The following is an 18,407-nucleotide window of genomic DNA, read 5'->3' on the forward strand; positions in this document are numbered from 1 at the left end:
GTGGTAACCTTGGTAACATCAATAGATAAGAGCACAGCCAGCCAATAGGAATACATATTCATTCCTAAGTGACCTTTACTGACCTGGGAAGTGTGAACACTTTGTTTCATTTTCTGTTGGTGTTCATGAGTTTCCAGTTCCATTTCCCATCCCCCCAACCATCACCTCAGTGGAAACCTTGGTAACATCAATAGATAAGAGGGCTGCCAGCCAATAGGAACACATATTCATTCCTAACTGACCTTCAGTGACCTGGAAAGTGTCTATTTGTATCATTTTGAGTTAGTGCGCACTAACTCGAGTTAGTGCGCGCTAACGGGGAGTTAGTGCGCACTAACTCGAGTTAGTGCGCACTAATCGGAAAAAAACGATTTTTAACGATTTTTCAATGAAATAATCGTGCCAAACACGATTTTCTTCTCCTGCCACACGATTTCTATCGTTAAGAATATGGAAAACGATTCACATCCCTAACCCTGGTAGAGAGTCCATCAAGCTAAAGCTAGAGAACATTGTAGAAATCTCATCTTTGTATGACTATACTCATTCCAAATGATGTCAAATCTTCACTGAGATATACTGTGCTGTTCGTACATCTCATTCTACATGTAAACCTAGCCCCAAAACCTCACCTTGAGTTACTAGCTGGCTTTCCTATAGCAGTCTAAATAGTTGACTACTATGTGTGCTACCCTAGAGTCTCTCTCTCTCTCTCTCCCTCTCTCCCTCTCTCTCTCTCTCAGCCTGTCCCTTTTCATAAATTTGTGCTGTCATAAATATTGTGGGTGTTAATGCCATGATGCACTTTGATGAATGACCCTGCTATGTTGTTCTTATACATTGTTTGTCCAGTATGGCTCAACGCAAGTGCATTGGAAGAATGTGTTTAGTTGTTCAGAATAGCATTTAGCAGCAGTCATGAAGCAGACTTTCTGATTTGAGGTACCAGATAACAGATACCACTACATTGTTGTCAGATCTTATGGTTATGAATAAAAAAGTAACTAGATCTGAGTTGCATGAATATGCTAAATAATAGATGCTATTGTGTGTTGCAGCAATGAAGACACATCAGGCAGGATTCGAGGTGAAGCGTGCTCCCGGGAAGGTCACCCCCTCCTCCTTCCCCAGGGCTCCTTTTATTGTACATAATTCCATAGCATAGCATGTGCCATAACATCATTGGCTCTTGCAAGTACATACATCATATCATTGGCTGTTACAGCGTTATACCATAAATGTCCTTTCTGGCCCTTTGCTGACTACGCGTAAGCTGGCAGGCCGGGAGGGGAAAGGTCATAAACTGGACATTGAAGCAGTTTAAGATGTGTTAAACTAGCTGACAAAGTGTAAGAGGAAGTAGGCCAGGAGCAGTTTCGGGGCTGCTACAGTTTGTGCTCTATTTCTGGTGCAGGCATGTCTGGTGCAAGCAGCTTGTCAGATGGATTTCCTGTCTCAGCTAGTGGCAGGCTAAAGCTTACACAATTCTGCTGCCTTCAGTGTAGGCCCGAGAAAGGGGAAGTTGGATGTGTTGATAGAGTCTAACCCCTGACATACTCTTTCAGGAGCAAAGCTCATAATCCCCACATCTCACCCTTCTGTTTTTATTTAAGCAACATAAAGAATATCTCTGTATCCATGCTTGAGACCCATTCTGGAACTTGCTGTGCTTTGCGTATAGGCTGGAGATAGGGAAGGGGAGATATGGAGAGAAGAGCTGAGTCGGCGTGGTGTGCCAGCTGCTGCAGAGCTCTTGATTGCCCACATCACCTAGAGCTTATGCAGCGTGGTGTGCCAACTACTGTAGGGTTCATGATTCCCTATTAAGCAGCATACAAGACATCTTTATATCCAGGTAGAAAGCGAGGTTTCAGCATGGACACGAGATTGGGTATGCACTGAATGCAGCAGCATAAGCAAATAAGTAAGACAATTAACATGATTACAATAGGAATGATTCATTTGAGACCACCGGTATCAAGAAGCCAGGACCATAGCCAGTCCCAGGGAGATACCGGTGTTCTATCTGAGAGCGGTGCTTCCGCAATCATGGTCTCCATCTGCTCTATGGTATGTGTGAGATTTGCTTTATAATTTGATATGTATACACAGTAATGAGATCCAATTAAGGCACAGACTCCTCCTTTCGAAGCTAAGACTGTATCTAAAGCATAATGGTTCTGTAATGCTACCTCTCTAATCTGGGAAACTTCTGTTGTGAGTAGTTTTAATGCATGGACTGTCTGATTAAATAGAGCAGTCGTCCAGTTAGCAAGGATGTGTAAATCTCTGTAATTCATAGCTGTTCCCATTGGGGGAAACAGGCTTCTAGCTGCCTGGGTTTCTGTATACTTATCTATGGGACTCTTGATCATTTCCCTTTTGTTGCAGAGCCTTGCTTTAGGTAAATTTTTGACTGCATAGTATGAGGGGAGGATGTAGCCTAGAGTGCATCTACCTCTCCATCTGGGTGGAATGTGCATATATGCTCTATGCCCACATAACATCCAAATGTTCCCTATCTGGTTAGTGAACCAGTCACCGGGCTGTTTGACTTGTTGAACCATGGCAGATATATATTCACACAAGCTAAATTGCCCATCTGAGAATTTTTCTCCTCTTTCTCACCTTTTTGTTTCTCCTACTGAACATCCTGAGATCAGCCAATTGCACATATAGTGGGTAAAGCTATGCAAGTATTCTGTGATATTTTGTGAGAATTCTGGGTGTGCTGTTACATTAGAGTACGATCTGATCATGACTTCTTTTAATACAATGGTTCAGCTACAATATGGATATTTTCCCACCTGAAGCCCCTCCCCATCCCCGGGATCATACTCCCAACAAAGAGCGGCAGTCTCTTGAATACGGCTACCGATGGGTATTATGGTATTACCAACTGGAGAGTTAATGGGATAGTCCAGCCACGGGAAAGTCATCCATCCTGTAAGATTCAATGGCACGGCATGCGTCAGGAGTCCTCCGTGGGCATGGGTTGGCATGTGTGTGCAGATCCAACAGTCTGTTCAATTCAACAGGTGTGAAAAGTTCTGTGCATCAAGGATGTACATGTTGTCCTGCCAGAGTCCTTGTTCAGAAGTTGCCATAGCTGGAGAAATAATAAGCTAATAAGAAGTTCTCTGGAGTTTTCTCAAGGCCTTGCTGTTCCAAGAGTTGTGCAGATTGGTCAGATAGCGCTTTAATCTGTCCCCAGGTCATCTGGTGCTGCATTTTGCAGGGAGTCCTGTCTCTGTCCTTCTGAGGGTTGTGGAGGTTCAGGGAGAAGTTTGGGATCGGGTTCTGTGGATCCAGATGCCTTTCCATCTTTCCATGGCTTGATACAACAGCTTGGCACCCAAATTGGACCTGTGGGAAAAAGCACAGCAGCATGCCCGCATCCCTATGTTAATAAGGGAACGGGGCCATGCCAGACAGGATTAGGTAACATTCTATACAAAACTGGTGGCTGTGGGTGACTGACCCTAGTCCCATAATGATTATTCATGACTGTGGTCTGATTTGAATTTGATATGTTTAGATGATTCAAAGTAAACAATACTTTGTTCAGCCAGTCCTGTTTAGGGGGGGAGTCCAATGGCATTCCCCACTTTCTGTTTGTGTTTATCCAGAGCTGTTTTAAGGGTGTGATTGGCTCTTTCCACAATTGCTTGCCCTGTGGAATTGTAGGGTATGCCAAATATGTGTTTAATGTTCCATTGTTGGCAAAATTCAGCAAAGGAATGGCTGCTGTAAGCAGGGCCATTATCAGTTTTCAGAACAGAGGGTAATCCCATTTAGAAAATGTTTTTATACAGTGATTAATAACATGCTTTGTAGCTTCCCCTTTCTGGGGTGTGGCCCAGAGAAAATGTGAAAAAGTATCAACGGTCACATGCAGAAATTTCCAGGGGGCGAATGAGGGGTATTGGGTAACATCCATCTGCCAGATTTCGTTGGCACGTAAGCCTCATGGGTCCATGCCCATGGAAGGGGCAGAGGTGACTTGTGAACATTGGGAGCATTGTTGTACAATGGATCGGGCTTGTTCTAGTGGAATGTTAAATTGTTTAATGAGGGGGTTACATATGCTCCAGGAAGAGAGGAAGCAACATTACAAACAATCTGGCTATCAGAAATAATGTTTAAATCAGCATTCATAAAATATTGCAACGCGAGAATGACTGCAGCTATACGTATGTAAAGGTATCATTCACTTTTAGCTGTGGGATTTGAGGGCTAGAGTAAGTTCCATAAATGTCGTAGTCAATCTTTCAGCAAGGTGTATCAATTTTCATTCATCAAGGCTTAATTGTGATATGTGTTTCTTATGGCTTCGGGTACCTAATATAGGAAAAGAACTGAAATTCAAATTAATTAATAAGAAGATTTCATCATGGCTATAACTCTACTATTACTAATCTTATATACCGTATTTTCCGGCGTATAAGACGACTGGGCGTATAAGACGACCCCCCCCCTTTTTTATACATATTTTTAAGAAAAAAAATAATTTTACACTCAAACAGGAGCAACCCTATCTATGAAAAGGCAACACTACAAATACCGTATATCAGGCCCTAAAAACCAATATACCTCTTATTAGGAAAACAGAACTAGCAAGCAGCTATAGATCCCCACACATAAATAATTGTAAAACTATACTAATAAGCAGAATAAATGTTTCAAAACAGCTATGAACAGAATAACATCCAACAATTAAAAACTCATAAAAACTATTAAACATTCTCCAAACACCAATAAAATATTTCAAAAAAGCAGACACATCACATAATATTAAATAATTAAAATGGCAGTCAATCAAGAAAAATAAACTTAAAAAGCCACCTTTCCTTACCCCCTCCAGCAGCTCTCCTATTCCTCTTCTACTTCCTTAGGGCCCATGTCTCTCACACACACACACCATACCAGTCATGCCCCCATGACCAGTTTCTGTCTCTCACACACCAATCATTTCCCAAACAGTCTTTGACACACACACCAGACACCTTCCTGAACAGTTTCTCTCATGCCATACACACACACAGGCTTCCCACTCCCGTGTTCTGCTTACCATACATATACGGGCTTCTCACTCTCATAATCACTTTCTCTGTCTCACACACACACACCAGTCTCTCTCTCATTTCCATGCTCACTCTCCACGTGCACAGGCTTCTCATTCCCTGAATCACATTCTCTCTCTCAAATTCACACACACCAGTCTCTTTCTCTCACACACACCGTCACCTTATCAACCAGTCTCTCTCTCATGCACGCGCACACACACACACACACACAGCCAGCCCTCCCGCTCCCATGCTCTCTCTCACATAATCAGGCTTCTTACTCCCATGCTTTCTCACATACCCAGATTTCTCACTTCCATGCTTTTTCTCTCTCTCACACTCACATACACATCAGTCATCTCTCTGAGCAGTCACTTTCATTGTCTCTCACACACGAGCTCGCTGACCAGTTTCTCTCAATCACACACATGCTCTCAATCAAATGCATTCTCTCACTTACACACAGGCAGGCAGGCTGGCTGCTTCTCTCTCTCTCTCACTCACTCACTTCCACCCCCCCCCCCCCCCCGAGCACAAATAGTAGCTGCAGCAGCTTCCTCCTCCAGCCCCCGCAGGCCAAGAAAGAAGAAACCCATCGGCTGCGGGAGGCTCATGCTGCTGTCTCCTTTCCCGATTACCAGCTCCTTCGACTGCTCGGGGCTGTTCCTGCTGTCGCCGCTGCAATTTTTTCACGCGGCACGGCTCTTTCTTCTTCCCGCGCATCACTTCCTGTTCCGGTTCAAAGGGGGGGGGGGGGCGGGAAGAAGAAAAGGACAGCCGCGGATGCCACAGCTTTTTTTTTTTTTTTTGCACCGCTACCGTTCCCGCTGGGCTTGAACGTGCTGATAGCCCAGCGGCAACGGCAGTGCGGTGCGTGGGAAGGAGAAAGCCGTGCAGAATGAAAAAATTGCAGTGGCGATAGCAGGAACGGCCCCGAGCAGTCGAAGGAGCTGGTAATCGGGAAAGGAGACAGCAGCATGAGCCTCCCGCGGCCGATGGGTTTCTTCTTTCTTGGCCTGCGGGGGCTGGAGGAGGAAGCTGCTACAGCTACTATTTGTGCTCGGGGGGGGGGGGAGGGGGGTGAGAGAGAGAGACAGACAGACAGCCAGCCTGTGTGTAAGTGAGAGAATGCATTTGATTGAGAGCATGTGTGTGTGATTGAGAGAAACTGGTAAGAGAGCAGGTGTGCCCTATAAGACGATACCCGGCGTATAAGACGACCCCCGACTTTTGAGAAGATTTTCTTGGGTTAAAAAGTTGTCTTATACGCCGGAAAATACGGTAATGTTTTCCCCACTTTATTATTAAAAACAATGAAGAAACAACTTAAGTGTCTGCAAAGTGTTCATATTCACATCTCTCATGGCAGGAAGGCTGTCAATCTGGAAAATATTAAAATCTGGCACACAGCAAAAAATTATTAAGGTAATGATTAAAGTGAAATTTTTACTTTTTAACCTTGGAGAATCAATTCTACTATACAATTTAATAAAATCAATTTGGATTTGCAAGAAAAGGCTTGGGAGGGATTGCTTTAGATGTAGCAACCTCTATCAGTAAAAAAAAAATAAAGGTTCAAAATTCTGAATAAAATTTAGAAAAAGAAAATAAAACTGAAGTTTCCTTAAGACAGGAGGATTGTAGACCTGAAAAATAAAAACTAGTATACAAAGAATTATTAAAATAATAATATAGTACAACTGGTAGAATAGCACAGTGCCTCCTAGAGGATGCACTATCATCACTGTATAGATGTCAACCTGGAATAAATTCAATCAATAAGATTCTGAGCTGAAGTGTAATGTGCAATACTAAATAATTAGAATAATTAGAACTGAAACATCAAACAGTTAATTATCAAATGAGTAGAATTTAAACCGTTTAAACAAAAGTAACTCTTTTTTTTTTCTTTTTTCCGTTCGCCGCACAGCACTGACAAAGGTACTTCCCTATAAGCAGTGCTCTGTCTGCTACACGCTAAAGCAACTGTTACTTCCCTTTTTTTTTTTTGCTAAGATTCAGTTCAATTAATTCTTCAGTTAAAGTGTCCTTTCAGATTTCAGTAGCTTCAGATTCTAAATTTTAACACTAGTAAATGTCCTTGTCAGCAACCTCAGTTCAGTATTAACGAAGTTTGAAAGTACTAAAAGGGTTCAGTATTGAAGGTTGAGGGAAAAGAGGTTTGGATCAGCAGGAGATCTGATCTGTCTCGTGTCCCTCTTTGAAAGCTGCAATGCACAGTTGGGGCAGATAATTCAGGAGAGTACGTGTTGTGATAAAGAAATGTATCAGAGATATAACAGATATAGAAATTAGGGAGAGAAACTGCAGTACTAAGTTCAGTTTTTTCTTTTCAAAAGTTCTCCCTTCCCCCACGAGTGGCAACCAAGCGTTAACAACATAAAGACAGAGTAAGGGGGAGGAACAGTGTTTCTCAAGAGAAAAATAAACAGAGGAAAGAACTCCATTAAATGAATCAATCCTTCAAGTCTAGAGGAACTGAGAATATTAACTTAGTTAAACTAAAATCCTTATACAAGAAGTGTACCGGCAAGTGATACTGGCAAGGATTTGCTAATCTTTTGTAAACAGATTCTATCTTAACCTACTTTGTCCTTTAAAAAATGCAAATTCTGTGCACTGGTAATGTAAGCAATAGCTATAAAAATAAGGCTCAGAGTAACGAGGTCATTTTAATTGTGGTCCAATGTAACTTTGTCAAAGGGGATCATTTCACATGAAATTTACACAGTGTCCTGTCCCAATTTCAGTACAGTTGCAACGTAAGGTCCTACATGCATTGAATCTTTTTCTGATGTGTGAGGGGCCGCTGCCATTTCCTGTGGGGAAATGCGCTCCAAGTATGCAGGCTTCCTGTAACGGAATATCAAAACCCATGATAAACATTCCTTCCAGGTTTATTTTATTTGCTCAATCACTTGGTTTATTCTGGTTTGCAATAGAGCATTGTATAGTCTCATTAGATCATTTGTCTCACGTTGGCACTGTTTTTGTTTGTAACGCCACTGTGATATCAGAAGTGCGGCTACTTGGCCCGAGGTCATATATGCTAATTTCTTGGAAGACCTGGGGGCATAGTTACTGCTTACGGCACTCCGAGCGGTGTTCAGTTCAATTGTAGTCAGGGATCCCTCTAGAGGACAGACTCTCATTTGAGGGCTAAAGGCAAGTGTCCAGCCATGAAATGAGTCAACCCAAATGGTGACAAAAAAATATGAACGTTCTAATTTGGCGACTTGTGCTGCTGGGGGACCAGCGACAGCCGAAGGTACAGCGACTATTTCAACTTCCTCACTACTCTCCGTGTCTTTCTCACTACTCTCAAGCAAAATAGGCATGGATTGGAGGCAACGGTTAGGTGACAGGTCAGGATACAGGGAGTTTGTGAGTGGTGGAGGGGTTTGAGGGGTTTGAGGGTGAGGTGGAAGGAGGCTAGCTTCTTTGATTTCAGTGTCTTTAGTTTCCTGGGGTTTTTTCTCTCAGGTGAACACAGAGGAAGCCACGGGAGCCGTGGTTGGGGACGGTGCCTTGTGAGTGTGTGTCCCCAGATGTTCTCTAGCTTCTGTGCATTTTTGCAGGAGCAACAATTGCCTTATGGGAGCACGCGGAGACGTATGAAGGGTGTTGCCTATCTTAATCCAATCTTGAACATCCAAAGTTCCAGCCTCCGGATACCAGGGACAAAGAGAGGCTATTTTCCCTACCAATTTTTCTACGTCCCCTAGTTTGACTTGTGCTATTTCCCCTTTGGTGATGAAATAATGATTCTTAATTATTTCCTGCAGCTTTTTTTGCATGACATGTCTGCTTAGCTGACAGTTTCCCCCCCATACTCACAAATACTGGGAGCAGACTCGCTGAAAAAATACTTACAGTTACGGGGGCGAGTCTACTGCTATGGTGCGCACCTAGGCTGTTCCAGCCAAGTGAGCAGAGGGCTAATCATGTCGGGGTCACCAGATGTTGCAGCAATGAAGACGCATCAGGCAGGATTCGTGGTGAAGCATGCTCCCGGGAAGGTCACCCCCTCCTCCTTCCCTGGGGCTCCTTTTATTGTACATAATTCCATAGCATAGCATGTGCCATAACATCATTTGCTCTTGCAAGTACATACATCATATCATTGGCTGTTACAGCGTTATACCATAAATGTCCTTCCTGGCCCTTTGCTGACTACGCGTAAGCTGGCAAGCCAGGTGGGGAAAGGTCATAAACTGGACATTGAAGCAGTTTAAGATGTGTTAAACTAGCTGACTAAGTGTAAGAGGAAGTAGGCCAGGAGCAGTTTCGGGGCTGCTACAGTTTGTGCTCTATTTCTGGTGCAGGCATGTCTGGTGCAAGCAGCTTGTCAGACAGATTTCCTGTCTCAGCTAGTGGCAGACTAAAGCTTACACAATTCTGCTGCCTTCAGTGTAGGCCCGAGAAAGGGGAAGTTGGATGTGTTGATAGAGTCTAACCCCTGACATACTCTTTCAGGAGCAAAGCTCATAATCCCCACAACTGTGTGGATTAAAGTTGCAGAAAGAACCTGACAACCCTATACCACACAATTAGAGCAGGCTTGCTGGAACCTGCAAAGGTTCCAGGTGCAGTGCCCCACATTGAAATGTCTACAGAAACTTCCCATTGAGTTGTGCATTCTATTAGTGCTGAGTGAGCCACAGATTGACTACCCAATCCTTCCATGATGTTGATTTGTCTTCCACCATGCTTTTCTGAACTTTACATCATAATTTAGCTGGACCCAACACCATAACACTTATGGACTCACATGATAGTGTCTAGATATCTAATTAAATATGGAACCTGCTCAGCTCATGCTCCACAACAATGCTCATGAATTTGTGGAACACGGATACCTCATTATGATTGGTATTGAATATGTTTGCCTTTGCATTTTTTGTTATCACTGCCTGTATCCTTCTCTATAGACTCACTATTTCTCCTTCCTGATCTCTGATAAGGAGTGAGAAAATATCAATGAAATCTCATTTCCAAATTTTCTTGTATAACATTTTGGGGGCACCTCCAACCAGAATGCTAACCCTGCAAATAACATCATCATTCACCCCACTGTTGCTATACCCTATATCTATCTATCTGTCTGTACATAGATAGACAGATATCTATATATCTCTCTATATATATCCATAATTCCCATGGACCCTTGAGGGAGTTTTTCCCTGTTCACCCTTGTTTTGGGAATTAGATGTTTTTTGTTAATTATATTTTGCTTGGGTATCGATAAATACTGATGAGCTGCAGATGACACACTTGAGATACCAGTACCTCAAAGCTTTGCTCTCTGACTCCATCTGCTGGTGGGAGTGCATAACCCACTGGTCTGTGGTATTACAGGAACAAAAATTAGCAGGTAAGAACCAATTTTCCTATAAGATACCACTGATATTGAAACTAACCTCCTATTGGCTCCTATGTGGTTTAAAACACACTATATTGTTTGTGTTGTAGAGACAAAAGCCAAATGATTGAGATGTAGAAAGCATCCTTTTAGCTACTTGCCTGTGAAGCTTTCCCTGATGCAGTGATAAATGAAATGCGGTTCTGTGTTGGATTAATGACTTGACTGTGTATCAACTAAGTACTTTTAATTATGCAAACCAAAAGTATAAAAAAGTTAAATTTATGATTATAACTTGGGAACCCAAGCAATGAGCATTGAACTTATAAGCCTTAGGGTTTGTATTTATGATGGTACCTGTTTAAATCAAAAAATTTGCTGAAGGCTGATGTACCATTTTGAAATTTTGGGATCAATCTAAGAATAACAGTTTGTAAATATTCTTTCTCAGGACTTTACTTTGGTTGATTTAAATTCTCTTTAACATGAATGTTAAATAAAAAGTTTACAAAAATTCTCTTTGACACACCTTTTACTTTCCTTGCTCTTACTTGTAAATAATTTATTATCTGTAGAAATTATAATGTAGTGCTAGCTGCATTTTAAATGCTTTGTGCTATAATAATTAGAGGTGTATGATCTTCAAAATAGGTTTATTAATTTTACAAGCTGGAAAATTTGTGATACTTTTTCATATTGATGCACTGAAACGTTTAGAAGAATTCTTATTCTAATTTGGAAATTTTGCTTTGGAATATTGTAAAATATGCCAAGCAAATTTTTCCAATTTCTCTGCTGCTTAAATTTGCTGATTAAAAAAAAAAAAGGCAAATTTCCCAGCAGATGTAGAAACAATCTTAAAATTCTCTCAAACCAGAACCAAACTGAAATGTGCCTGGTTTTGACTTTGAATTGACCCACATCCCTAGCAGTGATGCTAAACTGGTGGAGGTCAATATTCAAAGCCATTTAGATGTATAACTGACAAGTTATCTTTCTAACTCCTGGTTATTCAAGTTATTCATCTAACTCCAAGTTATCCATTTAAGGGGGCTATTTTCTAAGTACTTATCACATGCGTTAGGGCCTAATGCATGTGATAATTATTAGGGCCTAATGCACGCGATAAGGCCCTATCGCACGCAATAAAGCCCTTATCGCGGCAGTAACATTAGAATTAGAGGGAGGGAAGGGGTCGGGCTGGAGTTAGGGAGGAGTCGGCGGCGGCACTGCTGCTGGCGATAATGTTTCGAACATTATTGCCAGCAGTAGCGCAGAGAATAGCACCACCTTTTACGGTGGCGCTATGTCCGCGATGGCCTGCAGCCGGCCACACTGCGGCAGACACAATTGCACCACCGTGGTGCGATCAGCTGCGGCCTATTGCCCCCTCCTTCGCCCCCCCCCCGCCCCCTTTAGTGCAGGCTTCATCATGCCACACGGAATGATGAATCCTCGCCTAAGTGTTTAGTTTTGAATATTGACATCAAACATTTTAGTTCATTATTTGAAAGCCATTGTAAATAATAAAGTGTTGTGATACAAGTAGTTTCATTGGTAGGATTTATAAGAATTCAATTTTTATATATAGTATTGTGTGTTATAGACTGACTACATACTGATCAACATGGTACATTCTCTAAAACAGATTTTTTTCAACCCAGTCATTTGAATACACCTAGCCAGTCAGGTTTATAGGCTATCGACCATGAATATGCATGACATAAACTTGCGTACAATATGGCAATGCATGCAAATCTATCTTATGCATATTTATTGTGGATAGCTTGAAAACCTGACTGATTAGGTGAGTCCCAAAGATTGGATTGTGAACCACTTAAATATATTAGTGTCGCAGGGATATGATAGCTGCCACAGTGATTCATTCCCACACCATTTTCTAGGGAAACATCATGAAGAGTTCTTTTGTAAATCATGAGAATGACAAGATATTTGTGTAGTGATGAACTGTTTACTACACTTACAGCCAGTATCTTAAGAGTACACAATCTCATATTCTAGAGCAGGGGTCCACAGACTCAGTCCTTGAGGGCTGCAACCAAGGTGGGTTTTCAGAATTTCCACCATGAATATGCATGGCATCTATTTGCATACAATGGAGGCAGCACATGCAAATTGATCTCATGCATATTCATGGTGGAAGTCCTGAAAACCTGACTGGGTTGTGACCCTCAAGGACCTGATTTTGAGATCCTTGGTTTGGAGAAAAAGCAATAAGCAGTGTCTGGTTAATCCAGTCATATACATGTCTGTGTTTTGTATATTATACAACTGAAAATGCCAGCTTTTGGTGGTGTACTTTTTCAGTATCATAGAATCATTGAAGTACCCAAAACTGATCTTTTAACTCAGGAGTAGGCAACTCTGGTCCTCGAGTGCTGTAAGCCAGCCGAGTTTTCAGGATATCCACAATGAATGTCCATGAGATGCATTTGCTTGCAATGAAGGCAGTGCATGCAAATCAATCTCACGAATATTCATTGTGGATATCCTGAAAACCTAAATGGCTTGTGGCATTTAAGGACTGGAGTTGCCCACCCTTGCTTTAGATGAACCCAGGTGAGAAGCAGAAAGTAAATTCCATACTAAATAAAGGGCCATTGTGTTCATTGGGATTCCCAGTTTAAATAAGGAAGTGAAACAAACAAAAGATAACTTTTGATTAGGGTTTATGTTTTTTCAGGGGTAGGAGGGTGTAGATTTTAAGAGGAAGAAGCTGCTGGGTGTGCCCACCTCCTGCTGTTGGTGATAACTTCACCAGTACAGTAGTTTCTGATCAAAGTTTTTAGCCCAAACTGATAGAAACTGCTGTGCCTCTGCTACCAGGAGCAGCAGCAACAGTAGTAAGTGATCAGTGCTGGCAGTTCAGAGCCCCTATGTATTCTAAATTTTGCCAAATTAAAATCTCTTAAATATAAGCCCTTGCTTATGATTGATTGTTTGTGGGATTACTTCACGAATATGCCACATTTCATATCTCAGAACAATAGCTTAATTAGAATTGCTTTCATGAGCTGTCTCTGTGCTTCATATTACATTTCATTTTCTTCTGTCATACAGACTCGCACATTTCTGCATGTAATAACCCAATCATGTCTGACGGTAGGCAAGGTAGAGGACGGCGTGCATGGCCCGACTGTGGAGTTCTGTAATGGTAGCCCATTGCAAAAGTGGACGCTAAGAAACTACACCAGACTGGAAGTTTTTAGCAACATTTTTTACAGTCCCACTGATTATTTTCTATAGCGGTTATTTGAGGTTGGTATTACAGCATAAAATAAATATATGAAACTCGTGAGATGAATGATGGTGAAATTCAATCCATTAGATTCCCATAAATCCCCTTTCAGTTAAACTGTTGTTACTGTAGGTGCCATGTGCTTAACTTCCTTAAAATGCATTTTAAAAAACAACGTCTTGATATAGGAGTAGTTGGTGGACATGAGAAATGTACTGAATAAGGAAGATTATAGAAAGTGAGGTTGTTTGGCAATTTCATATCTAAATCATCATTAAAGTTATACTGCAGAATAAATCTTATAATCACACATATTATGAAAAGAAGTAACTTATTCTGTATCAAAGCATTTCTTTAATATTCTATATAGCTTTTTTCATTCTTCTTTTTCTGGTAAAAGTAACCTAGTGACATTTTTCAAAAGAACATTATTTTCTCTTTACTTAAATATCATGAGTGGTTAGAATTTTTATGGGAGCCTAGCAATTTCTTCCTGCTTCTTTAGGCTTTCAATGCAACCAGAACTGACTTCTACTGAGTTGTGGTGCCATGAGCCTTCATTTGTAGCTACCTGGTTTCCCCCACTCCCCATATTTAACTCTCTCCAAACTCCGTTCCTTTCCAACTGCCCATCTGGACCAGCAATGCTAGTGACACTCCTTGGCAGAGTAGCAGATCATAGCTCTTTCCAAAACAGAGTAGGTGTTCTCTGAATCTCGCTACTGAGTGTTGCCTTTGAGCAGTGGTTGAGGCATTCCCCCAGCTTCTCCAGGGGCTGGTGACACTGCCTTTGCAACATCCCCAGCTCTGACCGACCTGGAAAAGAGAGAGCAGATTTCTTGCTCAAGTATCAAAATGCCCATGCCTCGCCCCTTTTTGAGAAGTTCCGAGATGTGCCTGAAGCAGCTCATACATGATTATCCGGGTGGCTTTTACAATCTGTTTGGTGCATGCGAGCCTGACATATTCACACATTCTTTAATTAATGCGTGCATCAGGCTTTTAAAATTTACCTTCTAGTCCATGGGGAGGAGTTTATGGTGATGAACAATTCCTAACGTGGCATGCAATAGAGTAATTGCCCGGCAATGCCTGAGAGAAAGAGAGAGAGAGAAATGTATATGTCACTCTCTACTGATACCACTGTAAAAGGGGGCACTTTTAACTCAATGTGGGTTTTGTGGGGTGGGGTAGGTTTGGGGGGGGCGGTTGTTTTACATACACAGTAGGATGTATGAACAGCAAAGTTGACATCACTGGAGATTTTCTGTCATTTGAATCGATGAAAGGTACAAGAGGAGTTGATTTGTACAATGCCCTCTCAACTCTTCCTGTGGTATATTAAAATAAACAGCGTGTGAAGCAAAAAATAGTGCAGGTGCGATAAATTTATCGCACCTTGCAGAAATTGCCTATGTGATGTGGAAGAAGTGTAATTAGCTTAACCATGCCCCTTTTTATCATGGGCGCTATTTTTGCTATATTTATAGCATTTTGATAAATCTAGGGGTAAGTTTGTACTTTGGGTGAAGTGACTTGCCCAAGATCACAAGGTATGTCAGCAAGAATAAATCCCCAACTTCCCTGGTTCTCAGCCTGCTGCTCTAACCACTAAGTTACTCCTCTACTGCCATTTATGCCCTTTATAATAATCAGCATAATTGATTGTTCATGAAACAAAAGAATCCTCTCTCGTGGTAGCCTGAAAAATGAAATGGGAGGGAAATGTTTCTGAAAGACACCGGTAATTAAAAAGTGCAATTACATAGTACCCTAACAAGAAATTAAATACAGGCCGATACAGTACAGTGCGCTCAGACGGAGCGCACTGTACTGTACCGGCTCCGACGGAGCGCACTGTTAGCCTGCTATTGGATGCGAGTTTTCCCTTACCCCTTATTCAGTAAGGGGAGGAAAACGCGTGTCCAACCCGTGCACCTAATAGCGCCCTCAACATGCAAATGCATGTTGATGACCCTATTAAGTATGCACGCAGGATACAGAAAGTAAAATGTGCAGCCAAGCCGCACATTTTACTTTCAGAAATTAGCGCCGACCTTTGGGTCGGCGCTAATTTCTTCCAGCGCCAGGAAAGTGCACAGAAAAGCAGTAAAAACTGCTTTTCTGTGCATCCTCCGACTTAATATCATAGCGATATTAAGTCGGAAGTCCCGAAAAGTAAAAAAAGTAAAAAAAAGTAAAAAAAAAAAAAATTTGAACTCGGCCTGCGGCTGTCGGGCTGAAAACCTGACGCTCAATTTTGCCGGCGTCCGGTTTCCAAGCCCGTGGCTGTCAGCGGGCTCGAGAACCGACGCCGGCAAAATTGAGCGTCGGCTGTCAAACCCGCTGACAGCCGCCGCTCCTGTCAAAAAGGAGGCGCTAGGGACGTGCTAGTGTCCCTAGCGCCTCCTTTTCCCCGTTTTTACCGCGTCACCTAATTTAAATACAGAATCACGCGCATCGGCGAAGGGCCGTTCGTCTGCTCTCCTGCGGACTTTACTGAATCGGCCTGTTACTGAGTAAAGAAGGGAGAATCTGATATAAACAGTAGTAGACAAGTCTTAGCTGATTTTAAATTTGTGGTATTGTACAGTGCATAATAACATGCATTACAAACATAGAAATGAAGTAGAAAGAGTGTCGTGAATAGGGCTATTTAATAAACACATTGGGTTATTTAACATCATTAATGCATGTTAGGACTTCTTTCTACCATTACATCTAATACTGTATGTGCCTTACAATATGGAGTAGGAATCCATTCAGAGATCTTGAATGGTTTAATGCCAGAGATATAAGATTTTATTTTGGGGGGGAAGACAAGGGGCCCGAGTGAGAATTCAATAATAATAATAATAATAATGTTTTATAAATTTAAAATGGCCTTGAGAAAAGCCTTACTTGATGACTATCCCCAATAGAAATAATCAATTTATTATTTTGAAAAAAACAAAACAAAACAAAACATGGAATGCCCTATGTTGGTCATCTTTGAACAAAGATGCAGTACCTTTTATTGTGCAATCACAGCTCTGCCCATCTGTTGGAAAGATAATATACTGTCTAAAAATAAAGTGCTTTGATCCAAGAACAAATTGTGAGCCTCTGTTTCGCAAATTCTCAAACTGCGTAAATGGCAAAATAGCTGGAGATACTTGGCTCTCAGCAATTTTTCTTTTGCTGTCCAGGTAGCTCTGGGTATTATTTGGCTCTGTGCCTGGAGATCTACTCTTGTGCATAATTTGTTGTACACTTCAGAATTTAGCATCATAGAGACCATAATGTGCCCAGTGAGTCATGCCAAAAGCTTTCAGGTTTGGTATATTATAGTAGGCACGGGCAGTTCTTTTCCCAGAGCTTCTCTTTCCTTTTCTAGCACTGGAACTGAAAACACTGCTGCTTTATTAATTCATGTACAATAGTGTCTGAACAACACGTTTTGTTCCTTGTAGAAAGCAAATACTACTGGATTCCGATCAATCAGCTATGAATGCAACAGAATTTGCTTTTTGCAAAGTTCTTTATTTTCCTCGGTTAAACTGAAATCATCCATTTCCTTCTCACCATTTCCACCTCCATCCCCTCGCTCTCATACATCACATAAGTGGATCTGTGCCTTATCACTTATTCCAGTCATATGCATTGCTTCCCGATTCATCCATAAGAACATAAGAAATTGCCATGCTGGGTCAGACCAAGGGTCCATCAAGCCCAGCATCCTGTTTCCAGCAGAGGCCAAACCAGGCCACAAGAACCTGGCAATTACCCAAACACTAAGAAGATCCCATGATACTGATGCAATTAATAGCAGTGGCTATTCCCTAAGTAAACTTGATTAATAAAAGGTTAATATGCAATTTCACTTCTGCGTTTCAGAGGTAAATAATTGTTCCTTTTCTCGGTTGCCACATCTTTGACCTTTCTTCTTTTTGTAATGTGAGGGCCTCGGTATTATCCTTTCTAAAATCCATATCTTGTTAAATATCTGTGAAAAAAACATTCTTTGCAACTTTTTCTCCCTATGGCATGTGCTAATGAGACAAGCAGCCTAAAGCTGATTTATAGCCAATGGCAAGGCAAACCTCTTTCCCTCCCTCCCCCATCTCACCCCCCATTTTTACAAACAGTCTGTAATCAAGTAAGGGTGAGGTTTGCAAATTAATTTGACAATCCTGCAGATTCAATATTGTTCCCAAACCTTTTTTTTTTTTTAAATAAGAAAAGGGGCTCATATTGGCAAAATCTGTTGAAGCTTGATGGACACCTGCCATATTAAGTCTCAGGCAGTATAGTTATTTTAGTCATCTTATTCACACGTCATCAAGAGCAAGAACAAGAATCGCCTTCTCCCTATTTGTGATGGGCAAGATTGAGGATTCAATTTCCAGTCCCTTGTCCTTTACTATCATCTCCAACAGCAAGCATATAACACTGGGCAACAAATTTTCACAAAAGTCATGTTACTGAAATGAAATTAGTCAATTCTTATACATTTCCAAGTGCTAAACATGAATGTGACTGTGAAAATGCAAAATTGGCTCTAGTCTTTTTGTAATATGCAATAATATAATTACATCTTGAATTGTATGCCAATAGTAGGAGACCTACGGTTAATACCGTTTGAAAAATGAAGTCATAGACTACGTCTTAGATTTCTTTGCTTGTCTCTTGTACACCTGTTCGGGAGCATCTCTGCAGA

At 41.5% G+C, this 18,407-nt stretch overlaps 1 protein-coding gene across 5 annotated transcripts in view; it reads left to right on the forward strand.

Annotated features, from left to right (window-relative positions):
• GALNT13 (polypeptide N-acetylgalactosaminyltransferase 13) overlaps positions 1–18,407 on the forward strand; it is a 740,598-nt gene that overhangs the window by 709,454 nt on the left and 12,737 nt on the right. For 2 of the 5 annotated variants that reach the window (XM_029605510.1, XM_029605511.1), the window contains one exon: positions 13,531–13,728. The exons of the other annotated variants lie outside the window; for them this stretch is intronic. In XM_029605510.1, coding sequence (XP_029461370.1) covers positions 13,531–13,716 — 186 coding nt within the window. In that variant the 3' untranslated portion in view covers positions 13,717–13,728. The remainder of the gene's footprint in view (positions 1–13,530; positions 13,729–18,407) is intronic. 5 annotated transcript variants of the gene reach the window in all.

Source organism: Rhinatrema bivittatum, chromosome 6 (genome assembly GCF_901001135.1).
Source record: "Rhinatrema bivittatum chromosome 6, aRhiBiv1.1, whole genome shotgun sequence".
NCBI classification, from domain to species: domain Eukaryota; kingdom Metazoa; phylum Chordata; class Amphibia; order Gymnophiona; family Rhinatrematidae; genus Rhinatrema; species Rhinatrema bivittatum.